Below are 15,258 nucleotides of genomic sequence, written 5' to 3'. Positions count from 1 at the left end.
TCGTTTATTATTGCATTATGGGTACAAAACGAAAAAAGTGCGGAAATGCTATGACATGCATTGAGACTAATATTTCATGTTGTATAAAAATGCTACATCATGCAGTGTGATACAAAATAGGTTAAATTAGCACCATTTAACAAACTGTACAATCAATATTTCATACATTCTAAGATGTAATTCAGCACAATATAGAAAAATAGTCATATTTTTGCAAAACTGTCAGTCACCATGAAATATTTAGAAATAACTTGACACTGTAAAAAATGACCCTTATTCAATGTGATAAATTTTGAAGCAATCATTGTTCTTCTTCAGACACAGAGCTACTCCACACTTTTTACACTGGACCGTAAATGCCTTGCAGTTGGCACGCTTACAGCGTTGTCGCTTTTCCATCACTTTTGGCCAATGACCAACACCATCTCTTGTACATAAACTGTTGGCTGAGCTGCAACAGGAGACCTTTTCACTTGATTCTGGTCTACCTCTCTTACCTTGTGTTCCTCCTACTCTGCAGAGACTTCTCCCAATGTCCATCCAAAATTCAGACAATTTCATTGTTTTTAAACCTGTGTTTTACTTTGCAACACGGTTGTAGAGAATCCAGGCATTGGTGGTTGCAACATCTATTAGATGATAAAATAGTCTGAAGTACCATTTTTTGCTCCTCATCAAAAATTTAGTGCCATCCAAGCAGACTGCCATGAAGGTCCACACCCTCCACATGGTTGTTATATTCCTGTATCACATAAGGAACACTTATCACTTCCCTCTGTTTCTTCTTGCGATTGTACCTTTCGGCTGCATATGTTAACAGTATTGTGACACATTTATTTAAGAAACAACAATGTTACAAATAAGCTCACAGAAGTCGAGGAGACACTCTGACACAAGCGCTGCCACCATCTGTTGTAATTCTACAGATCTACAAACAAATAACTTACATGTAGCAAAAATGCTACATTATGCAGTGTAGGGTTAGCTTTCTCACACACTTCATCCCACACAATTGTGTATGTAGCTTTGCAACTGCCCAGCTACCCTGTGGATGCCTTAAAGCTCTGTAGTGATATTCGGAATCTCACTCTGCAACATGGGTCCAAATAAAGGTAAGGTTTTTGCCTGCACACTTACAAACCATTCCCACACTATTTCGTTAATTTCATCATTTCCAGTCTTCTTCGCCTTTCTTTTCATCTGCCCGTTACCTTTCATCCATTCGTCCCGAATCTTATCCTTGTTTCTTAAAGTCTTATAAATTTGTGCAACATAATTTTGCGCACAGAGAGTTTGTCTTTCTCACTTGCCTCAATTACATTAATCTTTTCAAGTGTTTCATACCGTTTGTTCGACATCATGTTACTGTAGCTCTTAAAGTGCTAAGAGTCAACTGAAACTGGCAGAAAATAATGACCTTGCTGGGTAAAAGCATTGTTTAACGGAACAATACCCACTTGTTGCACTGCACACATTGGAGCAGTGTGTTGGTAGATGCACTACAATGTTCCTGTATGCGCCGGCGTGTGTCAATAATGAGGAAAACGAGAAAGCCGACAAACAGAGCACTGATAAAGAATCCATTTCCTTTGATGTTCTTTACCAACACTGAGCACAGAGCAGCGTGGTTTTGGGTCCACACCAGCAGCACCACACTGCACTGGACTTTTTTTTTCTCTCCACTGCTTAACACAGAGGTGTTAAAAGTAATATCCTTGTAGAGTCGTGAATAACTAATGAACTGTAATACCGTAGTACTCTTTGGGCTCTTTTCCGCATTATACAATGAATTCTTAAGTATGTTCTAAGATTTGCTTTCCGTTTCTGCGTTGGACAAGTTCCACTTTATACAAAAAATCAACATATAAAAGTCCACTGAATGGACCGGGACTGAAATACTGGTATGATTTGGGCAGATTTATGAATTATATACGTGTTGATTTGAGCAAGTTTTTCTGTACTTTTATTTGGTACCCTCAGAACAGAAAGAGCCAAGGAGTGTCATGGAATTAAGTACTCTAGTAATTACCTTCAACACAGCAAACACAGTGATATTGATTCATAGTTTCCTTAAGCTTAAATAGTGTTTCTGACCAAATAATGGTACTGATAAATCCTGGTTCATATATAATCATCCTTTGGTCTGTCACCTGAAATTGTACCCTGTGATCTAGGTCACCATCACAAAGCTTTGTGACCAGTTTTGGAAGAAATATCGCAACATTCCTAGCCTTCAGAATGTGTTACACATTGCTTGTACTGAAAGATTTGTATCATGAATGTTGGAACAGTTCCACCACCACGTTTGATGATTAACCACTTCTAGCATCATGAGGACACTCTGCTTGGCATTTCTGTGGATCTCGCACTGTGCCACTGACCTTTGTCTTCTATACCTGTAACTGTGAAATTTGTTTATGGGTCAGTCCCAAACTCACATCCCCACAGTCTCTAAACTGCTGTAACTGTCTCAGATGTTAAGTAATACTTACAAACCTGCTACCACTTTTTAGAGCTCATAATGTATATCAATCGTGTTGACGTTAGTCTTCTGCCACTTACTGGGTTATGCAGCTACGTTGATGAATCTACTGCCATCTGTTTCCCCAGAAATTTCATCTTGTTGGCAGGGAAATAAATTTTATATTCTTGAGATGGGGAGGTATGTTCATGTGTGTGAGAACATTGTATATTTACTGTTTTCATTCTTTAATTGATACTGCATGAAGATTAAACAGGCCAGTGATACATGCTAAATAAGTATTTTTCCTTAATGAATAATAGTCATTTGCAGTGGAAGCAAGGGAACACTGTGCTGTTATGCAAAACATGTTCAAGAATCTGGAATCTCTGTACTCGGAACTTTCGGAGTACTACGCATTTGATAAACAAAAGTACACACTGGAGGAATTTTTTGGTGATGTGAAGAAATTTAAGGATGACTTCATTGTAAGTGTGAGACAATCTAAGATATAAATAAGGTAAACGTTAATGATTAATAACAATTATCAGGTTTTTCATAGAAGACGTGGCTCATAGTAGTCGTCCATAAAAGTTACTGGACTAGCAAGTCAGAAATGTATGAGTAAAGACAATCACCTGTTTTAATTGGTGAGTAATTGCATGTGAAATTCTTTGTATATTTGTTAAATAATTTAACAGTTCCAGATTTATATGATCTGTTTTGTACATGCTTCCCGGTTTTTAATTTCTTCTAACCATTGTTGTAGAGCCACTGTAAGTCAGCTTCACATCATTCTTCCAGCTCATCTGTGTGAGCTGCTTAACTTTTCTTTAAAGTATCTTTGATTCTGAGTTGTCAAAACACTAATGTCCTTTCATAATACAAAATTTTTTGATTATTGAATGAGATAAACAACATTAGGTAATGCATAGGCTAAAGTTTTAAATTAATTTTGCTTGTAAAACATTGAAGTTGTGAATTAGTGAGCATCTCATTACTGTAAAGTCATGTATGAGGGCTATTCAAAAAGTAAGATGACTTTTCAAATTGTGTGGGCAACGTACATTTGATTTTTTTGTGCATATGTTCACAGTTTCAAATGTACAGCATACTAGGTTTCTTTTTGACAGATAGAAAGATTAGACTTGTTTTAGTGTGCTTGGCAATTTTCAATTATTATAAAATATGGAGCAAAGAATTTGCATCAAATTTTTGTGTGAAAAATGGAATAAAGTGCTCTAAAACACTTGAAATGTTGACACTGGCATATGGAGAGTCTGCTGTAAGTAAAAAGAAAGTTTACAAGAGGTACAAGGTCTTCCAAGATGGCTGAGAAAATGCGATGACAAGCCTTGCTCTGGACACCGCAGCACAACAGCAGATGATAACGTTGAAGCTGTGAAGAAAATTGTTTTGGAAAATTGTCGAATAACTGTAAGAAGTTGCCGAGGATGTTGGAATATCAATCAGCTTGTGCCATGCAATTTTTTTTTTTTTTTTTTTTTTACATTCTGGGCGCGAGATGTGTGTCAGTGAAGTTTGCTCCAAAACTTCTCAATTTTGATCACAAGAACTGTCACATGAGCATCGCTCAGGAGCTCTTGAATGACGTCAATTATGATTCTGATTTGCTCAAAAGGGTCATAACCGGAGATGAAATATGAGTTTACGGTTATGGCGTCGAAACCAAAGCCCAGTCACTCCAATGGAAGAATCGCAGAGAGCCAAGACCGAAAAAAGCATACCAAGTTCAATCAAATATCAAAATTTTGCTCACTTTTTTTTTTCTCAATTACCATGGCATAGTGCATGATGAATTTTTGTCTCAGGGTTGTACGGTCACTAAGGAGTGTTATCTTGACATTATTTGCCATTTGCAACAAGCAGTACACAAAAAATGTCCGGAATTGTGGAAAAAAACTATTCATGGCTTTTGCATCACGACAATGCACCTGCCCATTCATCGTTGCTTGAGATAGATTTTTGGGCAAAAACAACATAACATCATGCTTTAGCTACCATATGTACTGGATTTGGCCCCCCTGCGATTTTTTCCTGTTCCCAAAGTTGAAGAGACCTATGAAAGGATGAAGATTTTCAATGATTGAGGAAATAAAAAGTGCATTGCAGGAAGTACTCGAGGCTGTACAAAAAAGTGCTTAAGAGAAGTACTTTGAGGATTGGAAGATGTGTTGGCAGAAGTATATTGTATCTGAGGGGGATTACTTTTAAGGGGACAACGTGAATATTGATGAATAAATAAATATTTTTTCATAAAAATATAAAATCACCTCACTTTTTGAACACCTCGTATTCTTGAAAAATTCTGATTTATTCCACTGCTCCAACTTAAGTGTTGTATGCAAGATGTTTATTTTGTTCAACACACTCTGTTTCCTTTTCTGCAGTAAACCCTTTTCCTTGTGTTGAGTACTTTTGTTGCTGCAATTAAATACAGTAGAGCATTGATTATCCGAATGTCGGTCAACCGAAAGACCGCCTAACCGAACTGTATACTCGCTCGCACCTGTTACTCTCCCGCCCTACCGTCCATTATCCTCCTCACTCCCAAACAAAGTTTCCCACAGTAGTCACCACACTGGGCCACCACTGGCGGAACATTGCTTCTAATGGGGCCTTCACAAGGTGCTGCTGACCGGCCAAGCTCAGTCGCTGTGTTTCAACAATCAGCACACTTCTGTCGGCTTGGCACTGGCAGTAGAAGTAGTGGCAGTATCAAAGCTGTTCACAGCAACAGCTGCGCCAGCTTAGAGTTGAGGCATGCTGCTCTGCGCAGTTTGTGCCCCCAAGAAGAGCTTCTCACGGTGCAAACAGTCACTTTCTGTTCTCTGTTACGACCAGTTGTGTGCTGCTGCGTGAAGAAGTGAACTTGACGATACAAAATGCTTAAACATAAACGTGTTGTCCTTTCTATGAGGGACAAGTATGAGATTATTAAAAGGTTAGAAGAAGGTGAATCTGCAACCACTTTATCCAATGAGTACAAGGTGGGGAAGTCGACAATTATGGATATAAAAAAACAAAAGATGAGCGTAGCAAATTTTGTTTAATAGACTGTGCCACATACTATATATTCCTACTGAAGTTGCCTTTGTATGTTACTTTGTAATACTAAAAGAGATGCCTGTTTTTATGAATAAATTTACTGTACAGTATTTCTTTTTGGCAAATAAACATGTACAGTTCGATTGTCCGAATAAGCCAGTTTCCCGAACACCCATGTCCCCCAATTACTTCGAATAATCGACACTACCATATTTACTCGAATCTAAGCCGCACTCGAATCTAAGCCGCACCTGCGAAATGAGACTCGAAATCAAGGAAAAAAAAATTTCCCGAATCTAAGCCGCACCTGAAATTCGAGACTCGAAATTCCAAGGGAGAGAAGAGTTTCAGGCCGCACATCCAAATCGAAACAAAGTTGGTCCATTGTAATACAATTTAGGTCGAATGAATGACGATACAGCTCCAGTAGTTTGGTTCGAGTTTTAAGCTTAGCAGTTAAGCTTTACCATGTAGCCATTGCTATGCGTCAGGTGCTCCGTCCGTATTTATACGGGTACCATTCCTTTATCACGTGCTTCGTCTGGTTTGAATTGATTGCTTATTTTTCTTTGATCTGGCAAGTGCCGTTCTCTTTGTTATAGGTGTTCACGTCATTCTAAGCTGAAAATGCATTACTGTACTGTGTCATGCATTGTTTGTCGCATTCTGATAATGAGTGTTTACGACCTGCCGCCGCTCGCGGCATGGCTTGCTTTTGTGCATGCAACCACCGCTTTTTTAAAAAAAGAGAGAGAGAGAGAGAGAGAGAGAGAGAGAGAGAGAGAGAGAGAGAGAGAGATGAATCGTCTCATTAGCGGAACAATGGCAAGAGACTGCTTGCTATTTGCTGTTACTTACACTGGTGCTTTCTTTGATAATGATCAACAAGAACCAAATAATAGACTGCGTATGATAGAAGATGTTCTGAACGAGAGTTTAGTGAAAATTTTTCTTCGGTTGAAAATCTTTGCAGACGCCTCTGTAGTACATTACTTTCTGTACAGAAATTAGTCATCTTAAATTTAAAAATCTTGTCAATTGTCGTGCTTCATTTCTGACTGTATCACTATTAGGCATAAGAACAATACGAATATAAACATGACATGATATGTATATTATTCCGCGTTTGCTGTTGTCTCACTCTAGTTTCGTAGTTTATTAGGCAGACAGGATTTAAATGAGATAGCAGCAAACACGAAAGAATACATGGCAAAATGTTTATATTCGTATTATTCTTATGGTGAAGAGACTACTGCATATGGTTCCCAATTCATAAAAGTTCTTATTAGCAATGATCTCTTGTCCCAGGTAGGAAAAAATTCAGACAAACAATCTTGCCAGTCGGATTTTTGTAGTACACTGAAATGCTGCTACATTCGAAGATGAACAATACGGAATTTGTATTTACTTCGTTGGATAATGTATGAAAATGCAGTGGTCGAAACTCGGGGCGGTGAAAAAAAGCTCGTCGTCCACTTTATTTACTGACGCAGGGGTTTCGTTGCCAGTATTTATCTTTGTGCCTGCAAAGCATACCTGTGTAGTGCTACATAATTCGACGGAAGAAGTTAGTTGTGGCGGCACCTACCAACATTTTTCAGAACTTCCGCTTACTTTGCACTCGATTCTAAGCCGCAGGCGGGTTTTTGGATTACAAAAACTGGAAAAAAAGTGCGGCTTAGATTCGAGTAAATACGGTATACTGTATATCCTTTTGTGATTTTTTTTTTTTTTCTTATAACTTCTTAACACTGGGGAGACTCTCTCTCTCTCTCTCTCTCTCTCTCTCTCTCTCTCTCTCTCTCTCTCTCTCTCTCTCTCTCTCTCTCTCTCTCTCTCTCTTTTTTTTTTTTTTTTTTTTTTTTTTTTTTTTTTTTTTTTTTTTTTTTTTTTTTTTTTTTTTTTTTTTTTTTTTATTTAAGACCCACGAAAAAATACATTTTGGTATCTAAGCTCTGTTAAACTCTATTAAATAACAAACAAGCAGTGTCAAGAATGGTTAATAATGTAAGAAATTAATATTCTTATTTAGTCACTGATAAATCAGGTTCTCTACCAGACGAAAACTGCAATTATTACAGCACACTTTTCCCATTGTATACAAAAACAAAAAATGTTTTTCTGTTAGATAAACTCTCGTTGCAGTTATTGTTACCCAAAAGAAAACACAACGAGTTGTTTGAATGTTACATGAAATAAGATTGTTGCCAATATCATGTAACTGGTAAAGAAATCATCAGGTTGTTCACTTAACTTGTCTTATGACACTCTCTGTGGACTTATGGTTTTAAATTTGAGCAAAATTGAAACCTTGACTTACTTTTTCTTTGTTGGAAGGGCAGTCCACAGGTGTAAATGACATGGCAGCGGCTTTTGCAAGCAGAGATTACACTGGCTACATGTTTCATTATGCTAAGAATAGCGATGATGTAGGTAATATTGTTGCAGAAGGAACTGAGTAACACAGTCGCCGTAGTATAGTGGTTATGATACTGGATTGATGCATGGAGGGTCATGAGTTCAAAACTCACCTGAATTGAAACATTTTAATTTCTATATTTGGTTTGAGTACATTCTAGGAGTATCCACAAATGGCAAGATTCATTTTACTGGAATGGTCTGTAGCTGTATATATACCATATTTGTTTTGGCCAGAGGCAGTTCGCTTTGTGCTCTTGTATGTGCAAGTGCTGAATAAACCTTCGTTAAATAAAGTTAGTGTTCGTCATTCATCTACTTACACCTTCAACTATGTGACAGTATCATTGTTAGGATAAGTTTACTTTTTGGGCTACAGTGAATGCCTCTGTATACTGCTGTTATCTTTATCAGTTATTTTTCTAATGAAAACAGGGGTATTGAGAAAAAGCTTAGAATATTATAAAAAATTTGAATTTATGCATATATTTTTCAGAAATATTGAGTGTGGTACTCTCTGAATTCTTACAGCAAGCACATCGGGATAATGTAAGATTACGTGAGGCAGAGGAGAAGCAGAGGAGGGCAAAGGAAGCTCGAGAAAAGGCTGAGCAGGAGCGAGCGCAGAGAGCAGAGCGCAAGAGGGCTCTCATTGACATGAATGCTGACCAAACCCAGGAGGGTGTCATGGACAGCCTTCTGGAGGCCCTGCAGACTGGATCGGCTTTCAACCGAGATCAAAGGCAAAAAAGACAGAGGATGAGGGTCGCTGGAGGTGCGTACCAGATGAGAATATTAAGATTAAGCCAATAAAGGAGATCACATTTGTACAAGTTGCACTCCTATACAAACCACTTTTCTATGAATAACGTATTGAAGCCAAATCAAAATTTTTATCACTTCAGTATCGTGATATTTGTAACATCTGTTGTGCTGGCCAAAAATTTCCCATTTCATTTGCCATCTCGAAATAAACATTCAACAAATGCATCTTGTCAAGTACCTTTCAGTTCAAGAAATAATTAATTATTCACTACTACATAAGACTTAAAGATGAGAATTTGTCTCTTAAATTTTGCAAAGTGTCTTGGTGTTAAACAGTGCTGCTCCCTGTTGACAAGGTGTGTAAATCAGTTTACTTTTTGTGTAAGATTTGCTGCCTGATAGTGAGGCTATCATGTTAAGCTATGTATTGAATATAGGCAAGGCTGTCACAGTCTTAAGCACTATTTTCTTTGGGCAGTTGATCCTGACTTTAACCAGCCACATTAACAGAATATCTACTCTAAATTAATATGAAAACATATATAAAAACAAAGATGAGGTGACTTACCGAACGAAAGCCCTGGCAGGTCGATACACACAAACAAACACAAACATACACACAAAATTCTAGCTTTCGCAACCAATGGTTGCCTCATCAGGAAAGAGGGAAGGGGAGGGAAAGATGAAAGGATGTGGGTTTTAAGGGAGAGGGTAAGGAGTCATTCCAATCCCGGGAGCGGAAAGACTTACCTTAGGGGGAAAAAAGGACAGGTATACACTCTCCCTTAAAACCCACATCCTTTCATCTTTCCCTCTCCTTCCCTCTTTCCTGATGAGGCAACCGTTGGTTGCCAAAGCTAGAATTTTGTGTGTATGTTTGTGTGCCTATCGACCTGCCAGCGCTTTCGTTCGGTAAGTCACCTCATCTTTGTTTTTATATATAATTTTTCCCACGTGGAATGTTTCCCTCTTTTATATTAATATGAAAACAGTTTTATTTGCAAAAAGAATGTATGGTGTTCTGAAACAAACATTTTGTTTTCCTTTGAATAAAGCTGTATTTACTCAAATTATCATATTTATTCTGAATTTTGTATTTAAAGTTTTAAACATTTGGCTGAAAAAGACAAGGTTTCTTTTTTTTATTTTTTTTATTTTTTGTCTTGGCTGTTAGAAAATTGTCATGTTAATTAGGAAATTTCACTTACATTCTTTACTTTGCACCTAAAAATATATGGAGAGGAGTCAGTGTTGGTTGTAAGTTGGGCTGGAATCTGAAACCTCCCTTTCATTTAAGGAATAATGGGCAACATAATGGATTGATGTACAGAAGGTAAAGGTGGGCCACTGTCGGAAGAAGGCGGACAAAAAAAAAAGTTTATATTGCTCACGAAATTCCCTCCACCACACAATATGGTGGCTTCTGGCATGTAAATATACATTTTTAACAATGGAATAGTACATAAAACAAAGGAAAGGCTAGCAATCACATATAGCTGACTGCTTAAAACTCTTGATGTATATAGGTTATGTGTGTGTGTTTTAAATATTCAAATCCTATGTTAAAGGCAAGTAAAAGCATATGTAGAGGCCTCAGGAATGATATAGACATATCAAAACAGAAATAAACTAATAAATGCTTCCACTAAGTCCGTACACAGAAGAAACAAAACAACTGTTTTAGTATGACATGTCGTACACTACGTTTGATTTTGTTACCATAACCTAATTTGGCAAATAATCCGCATGATTATATTTTCAGCCTTCTCTGTAACGTGATGATCTACATCAAATTATTCAACTCATTATTCCCATTTTTATTATTGTAAAAACTTATACACTCTGCAGTTCACATCCTTGTTAATATAATGTTTTGTCTGCTAGAGAAATCCTGAAGTTGAAAATTACATGGCCAAATACACTGTATGTGTACTGGTGGAGCAAAAGTCAATATGAAGAAAACCAAATGAATGTGTGTCACAGTACTTATGGCGATACAATCAACTAACTGGTTTTATCATTCACAAAATTCTGTCACCCCTCAAAACTGCCAATTCCCTCCCCAAAGAAAAAAAGAATTAACTACCTACTGTATTTAGCCCAACTTACAAAGAAGCAGAAATGCTAGTTGTTGCTTATCTACCTTGAAATATTTCAGAGGTTTATAAATGGTGAATCATACCTGTTGGATTTAGATTTCATTTTCAGACAGGTGTGAAAGAATTTGCTACCTGTCCTCATGACACTCTGCCAATGAATTTTCCTAACAATGTTCGCTATTATTGGCTCATTAGTGTAAATAAGCCAGACCTGCATTTACGAGTCAAGTCTATTGGTCCATTCCTCAAGTCATCTGAGCCTGTTATGTTAAGTCACTATTCCTGAGAAGTGTGTTTACTTTCTCCAGAGCAATGTGAGGCAGGCTTCATAGAAAATACAAGGACAAAAATCACAGCACCAAAAAGAAATTATGTGGCATAAATGTAAGTTAGTAGGTGTCTTTCTACACCTGAAAGATGTTGTTTGTTTAAATTTTGTACCAGTCGTATAAGAGTGGCAGTAGGAGACTGGACATGGTGGGTTGATGTTACCCAAGAATTCCTTTAAGGTGACAAAGACATCATTATCATCTCACCAAGTTTGAACAAAGTCATATAATTGAGCTACAAGAGGCTGGATGTTCCTTCTGCGATATTGCATTAAGACTTCGCAGGAATGTATAGCCAGTGCAGGCAGTGGTCGTCATGAAGATGTAGGGGCACAAGAAGGCCGGGTCTGGATGGCCACTTGGCATTACCAAGAGGGGAGACCACAGTGTTCAGTGTAGGGCTCTGGTGCATTGTACTGCATTTGCATCTGCAGCAGCAGTTGGCTCTACAGTGACACAGTGAACTATTACAGATTGGTTAGTTCAAGTACAGCTCTGAGCCAGACACCCTGTAGTGTGCATTCTGCTGATACCAATCAATCACCATTTGTGACTTCAGTTCTGTCAAGTGACGGCTGATAGGAGGACAGGGTCGAGGTTTGTTGTGTTTTCTGATGAAAACTGGTTCTGTCTCAGTGCCAGTGTTGGTTAGGAGGTGGCCATTTGAGGGTTGGCAACCAACCTGTCTGTGTGCCAGACCCACCGGACCTACACCTGGAGTTATGGTCTTGTGATTATTCCATGTACCCTGATTGCAAATTTTCATGTCAGTCTGGTGATTCGACCTGTTGTGCTACTATTCATGAATGACATTCCAAGGGGTGTTTACCAACAGGATAATGCTCGCCCACATACTGCTGTTGTAACCTAAAATGGTCTACAGTGTGGCATCATGTTGCCTTGGCCTACTCGATCTCCAGATTTACGTCCAATCAATCACAAACATATGGGACATCATTGGATGACAACTCCAGTGTCATCCACAGACAGCATTAACCATCTCTGCATTGATCTACAAAGTGCAACAGGCATGGAACTCCATCCCACAAATTGACATCCAGCAAGTGTAGAATGCCGTGCATTCATGTTTGCATGTTTGAATAACCCTGGGTTCAGTGTGGGGCGGCGGTGGGGTGCGAGGACTGCGGAGACTGCTGTAGCCTGTTGTGAATCACTGAAGGCTACAGCAGGAATGAAGCCTCTCCATTATTTCTAGGTCCCTAGTTCCATACAGTACAATACAATACAATGCTGTGATGTAGGAAAATAAGTTCCTTGTGTTAAACTGCGTTAAACTGTATCATTTGCAACTTTGTGCCCTTACTTGACAGTTTTCTTAAGCCTTATATCATAATTTAGCATTTTAAAATTTTGTTAGCCATTTATTAAAATTATAAATGTCAGTGACTAATACACAGAGCATTTCTAACACTTCCAGTAAACATATATTTATTTTGAAATGTGAAGACATGCATCCCCTCACCTGCAGACGAATAATGGGTGATACACTGGTGCAATTAATATAAAAAATTACACTTGGTTTAGCACACCCAAGTGGCAATAAATCAAAATTTGTACTAATACTGGGAACAAAACTCTAAAGCTAGTGTACCTCTCTGCCATTTTAAGCGTGCCTATGTACCACCCCCTTTCATTTGTTTCTCTCTTATAATTTTCATTTTTCTAATGTATGTGAAAAACATACAGATATTTTTAACTTGGTAAATGGTTATGTACTAAACAACATGTACCAATTTTTTATCTCCTATATTGCCATATCTTTGTTTTACTTTTAGCGGAAAGGAGAGCACAGTTAAATCGAAGTAGGTCCAGAACGGGTCTTGTGGGAAACTCCCTTGCGGGAAGGGAACTACCAAGGTAAATGCTATTTGTGGTTTCCCTTTTTTCCTGATGTATTTTAAACTATTTAATTTTTTCCGCAACCACAATCATATGTTTAATTCCTGCTGAAATTTTTCAGTGAGCTGCTGAGTACGGCGTAAAGTCCTCAGAAGGATGCACAGTTGTCTCCTGGACAGAACTTTTTGAAAGCGCAATATAGATCAACATGCAGGAATTTTGTTGATACAATATCGTGCTTCATATCATGTAATATGCAAATCTTTGCAAAAAGTAATATTTGTAAATAAAGGGGTAGGGGTGTGTGTGTGTGTGTGTGTGTGTGTGTGTGTGTGTGTGTGTGTGTGTGTGTGTCCATCCATCCTTCTTGTGCTTTCTTTGTATGTACATATATTTTATAAATAAGGAGGCATTAAAATGTAATCCTGATGATGACACCAAAATAAGTTCTAAAACATATTTCTTTCTATTTGTTATATTTTCTTTTAAGAGATTTCATGTCATGAAGTCTGAAAATATCGTGGAAAGGGCTTTTTAATATCTAAATCTTCAGCAGATTTTTGCTGTGTTGCTAATATTTTAGTATTGTCTATTGTCTTTATTGTGTGTTTCTCACAAAGAAAAAAGTTTACATGCTTAGTATATTTAACAATATGGGACCAAGTGACTGATTTTTCTGATTCTGCTATATGCTTTGTTTGTAACTGCAATGAATGACAGCAAAGTTTAGGATGTTTATATTTTGTTTACTAAAGTAAATCTTTAATGAACTAACAGAATTGAGAATTGAACTGAAGTTTAAATACGCTTTTGTTGAAATACATATATTTTTGTATTCAAGTTTCAGTAATATGAACGTATCTTTTGCCTACAGAGCCTGCTAATAAATATCATGTAAGTCCTATAACTTTTTTTAAAAATGTTCTGCCAGTAGTTTTATTTCATTGGATTAAAGTTTATTAGAAGAGTTTCGTACTAACTTGTAATTTAGAGACATGCCTAGTCACTTTGGTATAATATTTATTTAGCACACAAATCTGAATTTAAGGTGCTTCAAAATATGTGCAGTAAGTTTTGTCCTACATATGAATGTTAGTTTACATAAAAGCTTTTAAAATCAATATATTTGCTTTTTCAAACAGCACTTACTGGGTGTAAAGTTCTACCAGTTAGGTTAGCCATCTTGAGTCATTCATGACATTAGACGACGAAAGATCAGTTTTGAGTAAACTGAAATTGTGTACAGTTACTCTGTAGTCTGTTGTTGTGTCAGTAGTAAGGGACTGGTAACACGTTTAGTAGGATTGCTGTTCTGAAGTACTTCACAATTCTGTCTTCCATCGTCTTTTTTTTTTTTTTTTTTTTTTTTTTTTTTTTACGTATGGCACTGGTATGTGTAAATATTGATTCTGTGTGAAAGCTTTGATATAGATGAGTTGTTAATATATTGCATTGTATAACAGAGCTGGCCTAATGCCATGAAAGGAGTGCTGTGTTTTAGCAGCTCTTGGTTGAGAAGAAAAAAATGAATAGCTCATTATTTCTTATACAAAACATTTATATAAATTTTAACTGCCAGAATGAGTTATAGTTTAAGAATATTTATGTTTTGCATTCCTTTTTGAATGTTTGTGATATTGTCACCATTTTGTCCACCACACCATGGATGAAAACTTAACAGAATATTGTTAACATAATTGTGATATCTGTATATAAGTAATATTATTTGGAAATAGAAACTATTTTAAGAATGAATATGTATACATAATGTAATTTTATACATATGAAATGGTATGTTGTACAAATAAAGTTGAAGGTTTCTAGATTTTAAATAAATTACGCGAACAGAAAATTACACCATCTGTGGAAACCCTCAAAGCTGGAATTTATGTAAAATAATCATTGTGATCTAATGGCCCTTGATTATTATGTTCCTTTCTCTAGATTGCCTCATTCTTTATAACCTAGTCTTTCACAGAGTTCTGCTTCTACACTGCTTTGATTATCATAATAAGAAAGAATCAAAGTAACATTCCATTTAGTGAAGGTGTAGAACTTCACTAGGCACTGGTTGCACACTTTTACTTGGCCCCTGTGGGATCGATTGAAGTTGAATGGCTTCTTGCCGTTCACGAGTGTTTATGCTCATCATGTTACCAACATTAACTACATAACAGTATTATTTGCTGTAGCAATAAGTAGCCGTCGTGAATACAATGTTGATCCACATATGTAGTTGTGCGTAGTGATTGATATT

General features: G+C 37.1%; 1 protein-coding gene across 4 annotated transcripts in view; it reads left to right on the top strand.

The window, feature by feature from the left end:
• Positions 1 to 14,837, top strand: part of LOC124711166 (protein diaphanous) — a 372,431-nt gene extending 357,594 nt beyond the window's left edge. For all 4 annotated transcript variants that reach the window (XM_047241082.1, XM_047241086.1, XM_047241083.1 and 1 more), the window contains exons 16-19: positions 2,785 to 2,949; positions 8,480 to 8,723; positions 12,938 to 13,019; positions 13,123 to 14,837. In XM_047241082.1, the coding sequence (XP_047097038.1) occupies positions 2,785 to 2,949; positions 8,480 to 8,723; positions 12,938 to 13,019; positions 13,123 to 13,144 (513 nt within the window). In that variant the 3' untranslated portion in view covers positions 13,145 to 14,837. The remainder of the gene's footprint in view (positions 1 to 2,784; positions 2,950 to 8,479; positions 8,724 to 12,937; positions 13,020 to 13,122) is intronic.
• Positions 14,838 to 15,258: the final 421 nt, after the last annotated feature.

This window comes from Schistocerca piceifrons, chromosome 8 (genome assembly GCF_021461385.2).
Source record: "Schistocerca piceifrons isolate TAMUIC-IGC-003096 chromosome 8, iqSchPice1.1, whole genome shotgun sequence".
In the NCBI taxonomy this organism is placed as follows: Eukaryota; Metazoa; Arthropoda; class Insecta; order Orthoptera; family Acrididae; genus Schistocerca; species Schistocerca piceifrons.
This window is presented reverse-complemented; position numbering and strand designations above follow the sequence as displayed.